Source organism: Lathyrus oleraceus, chromosome 2 (assembly GCF_024323335.1).
Source record: "Lathyrus oleraceus cultivar Zhongwan6 chromosome 2, CAAS_Psat_ZW6_1.0, whole genome shotgun sequence".
In the NCBI taxonomy this organism is placed as follows: domain Eukaryota; kingdom Viridiplantae; phylum Streptophyta; class Magnoliopsida; order Fabales; family Fabaceae; genus Lathyrus; species Lathyrus oleraceus.
The window spans coordinates 29,356,800-29,358,563 of record NC_066580.1 but is presented as its reverse complement, the minus strand read 5'-3'; the positions used below and the strand labels follow the sequence as shown (position 1 = coordinate 29,358,563).

The 1,764-nt window shown below is 36.4% G+C and overlaps 1 protein-coding gene across 1 annotated transcript; it reads left to right on the top strand.

Annotated features, from left to right (window-relative positions):
- The first annotated feature begins 255 nt into the window (after positions 1 to 255).
- LOC127121740 (uncharacterized) lies at positions 256 to 1,317 on the top strand. Its single transcript, XM_051052185.1, has one exon. The coding sequence runs from the start codon at positions 256 to 258 to the stop codon at positions 1,315 to 1,317; it is 1,062 nt and encodes a 353-aa protein (XP_050908142.1).
- Positions 1,318 to 1,764: the final 447 nt, after the last annotated feature.

The window sequence follows — 1,764 nt, the reverse complement described above, 5'->3', positions numbered from 1 at the left end:
AGTATATTTGTTGAGGAGGAGAAAAATATGTCTGTAGAAAAATAAATTACTGGTGTGAAGAAGGATAAGTCTATTAATATTATAAATGTTGATGATCTTTATTCTGATGATGGGCCTATTGGAAAGATATTGGCTCAGAGTATTGCTAAAAGATTAAGGAACAAAATAGGAAAGGATATTTCATCTGCAAGCAATCCATCTAAGGCTCCCAAGAAAAGTGATTTTGTTGGACATGCTAAAGGTTGGAGCAAGGTTATGGCTCCTACTAAGAAAAGGAAGGAAACACCTTCAAGTGACTCTGAGCATGATGTCAAACAGAATATTCAAGACATCATGCCACTAAATAAAGTTGTTGGGAAAAAGGTCCCTACTAATGTGCCTGAAGTTCCCATTGACAACATCTTTTTTCACTCTGTTGAGAATGTTGGAAAATGTAAGTTTGAGTACCAAAGGAGGTTGGCTTTGGAAATAGAACTTGGGAAGGATGACCTTGAATGTAAGGAGGTAGTAAGTATTATTGAGAATGTATGGTTAATGAAGAGTGTTGTTGGGTTTGGTAAGTATTATGAAACACTAGTAAAGGAGTTCATTATAAACATTCCTACGGATTGTGACAATAAGAAGAGTAAGGAGTACATAAAGTTGTATGTGAGAGGTAGAGGTATGAAGTTTTCTCCTAAGGTGAATAATAAGTTTATGGGAAGGTGTGAGGATGAGCAGACTGAAGTAGAAGTAATTGATAACAATGTTTACAAAGAAATCACTGCCAAACAGGTGTCACAATGGCCAAGAAAAGGCAAGCCGTCAACTAGCAAGTTGAGTGTGAAGTATGTTATGCTTCATAGGATAGGAGCTTCCAATTGGATTCCTACAAATCATACCTCAACCATAGCTACTGGTTTGGGTAAATTCACTTACATTGTTGGAACCAAAACCATGTTTGATTTTGGGTCTTATGTTTTTGAGAAAACCCTGAAGCATACTAGTACTTTTGTTGTGAAAATGCCTAGTGTTTTTACCTCTCTAATTTATGGAATAATTCCGAGTCATCCCCCTGGGATCTTGATCAGTTCTGATGCAACAAGTAATAGGGAATCTCCTTTATCCTTGCATTATAGGTTGTTTGCAGAGACATGTGTCCCAAACATTGTCGTGACATCTGGTGAGGGAATTTCCATCTCAACCTCAAAGGATGGAATAATTATTAAACTGAAAGATACCTATAAGGCTTTGGATGAAACCGTCAAAACTTGCACTGAAAAGAAAATCAGACTGGAAAGACTGACAAACGCTTTAACTGAAGAGGTGTCACGGTGAAAATCGGATATCAAGCTATTGTATTAACTTGAATCACAAAACATTGAATGTTCACCACCGAAATTTAATTTATCCAAGGGAAAGGGAAAAGATCGAATAAAACCCTAATTATGCAATGTAAAAACAATGCGAAGAGATCTAAGGTTTGGGGGTTGGTTATACTAAGGGAAGGTATTAGCATCCTAAGTATTTATAGTATGCTATAGGAACCTTTTGAAAGTATTTGTGTTATGTTATTTTTTGTTTGCTATTGTTTGGAAATGTTTTATTGGGAATGACCTAAAGGTTTTATTAAGTTTGCTCCCCAAAACTTCGCATTCACGTGCCTACGTATCCTTATAAGGATGGAATAAGAGCAACCATAGTTCACCTAACTAAGGGTGAAAGAACACTTGATAGTGATCAAGGTTCCAAAGGGGGGAGTAAGTGTTCATAACAAACATACTT

Excerpts from the sequence above, each read along its gene's own strand:
- LOC127121740 (XM_051052185.1), top strand. The coding sequence starts at position 256 with ATGGCTCCTACTAAGAAAAGGAAGGAAACACCTTCAAGTGACTCTGAG.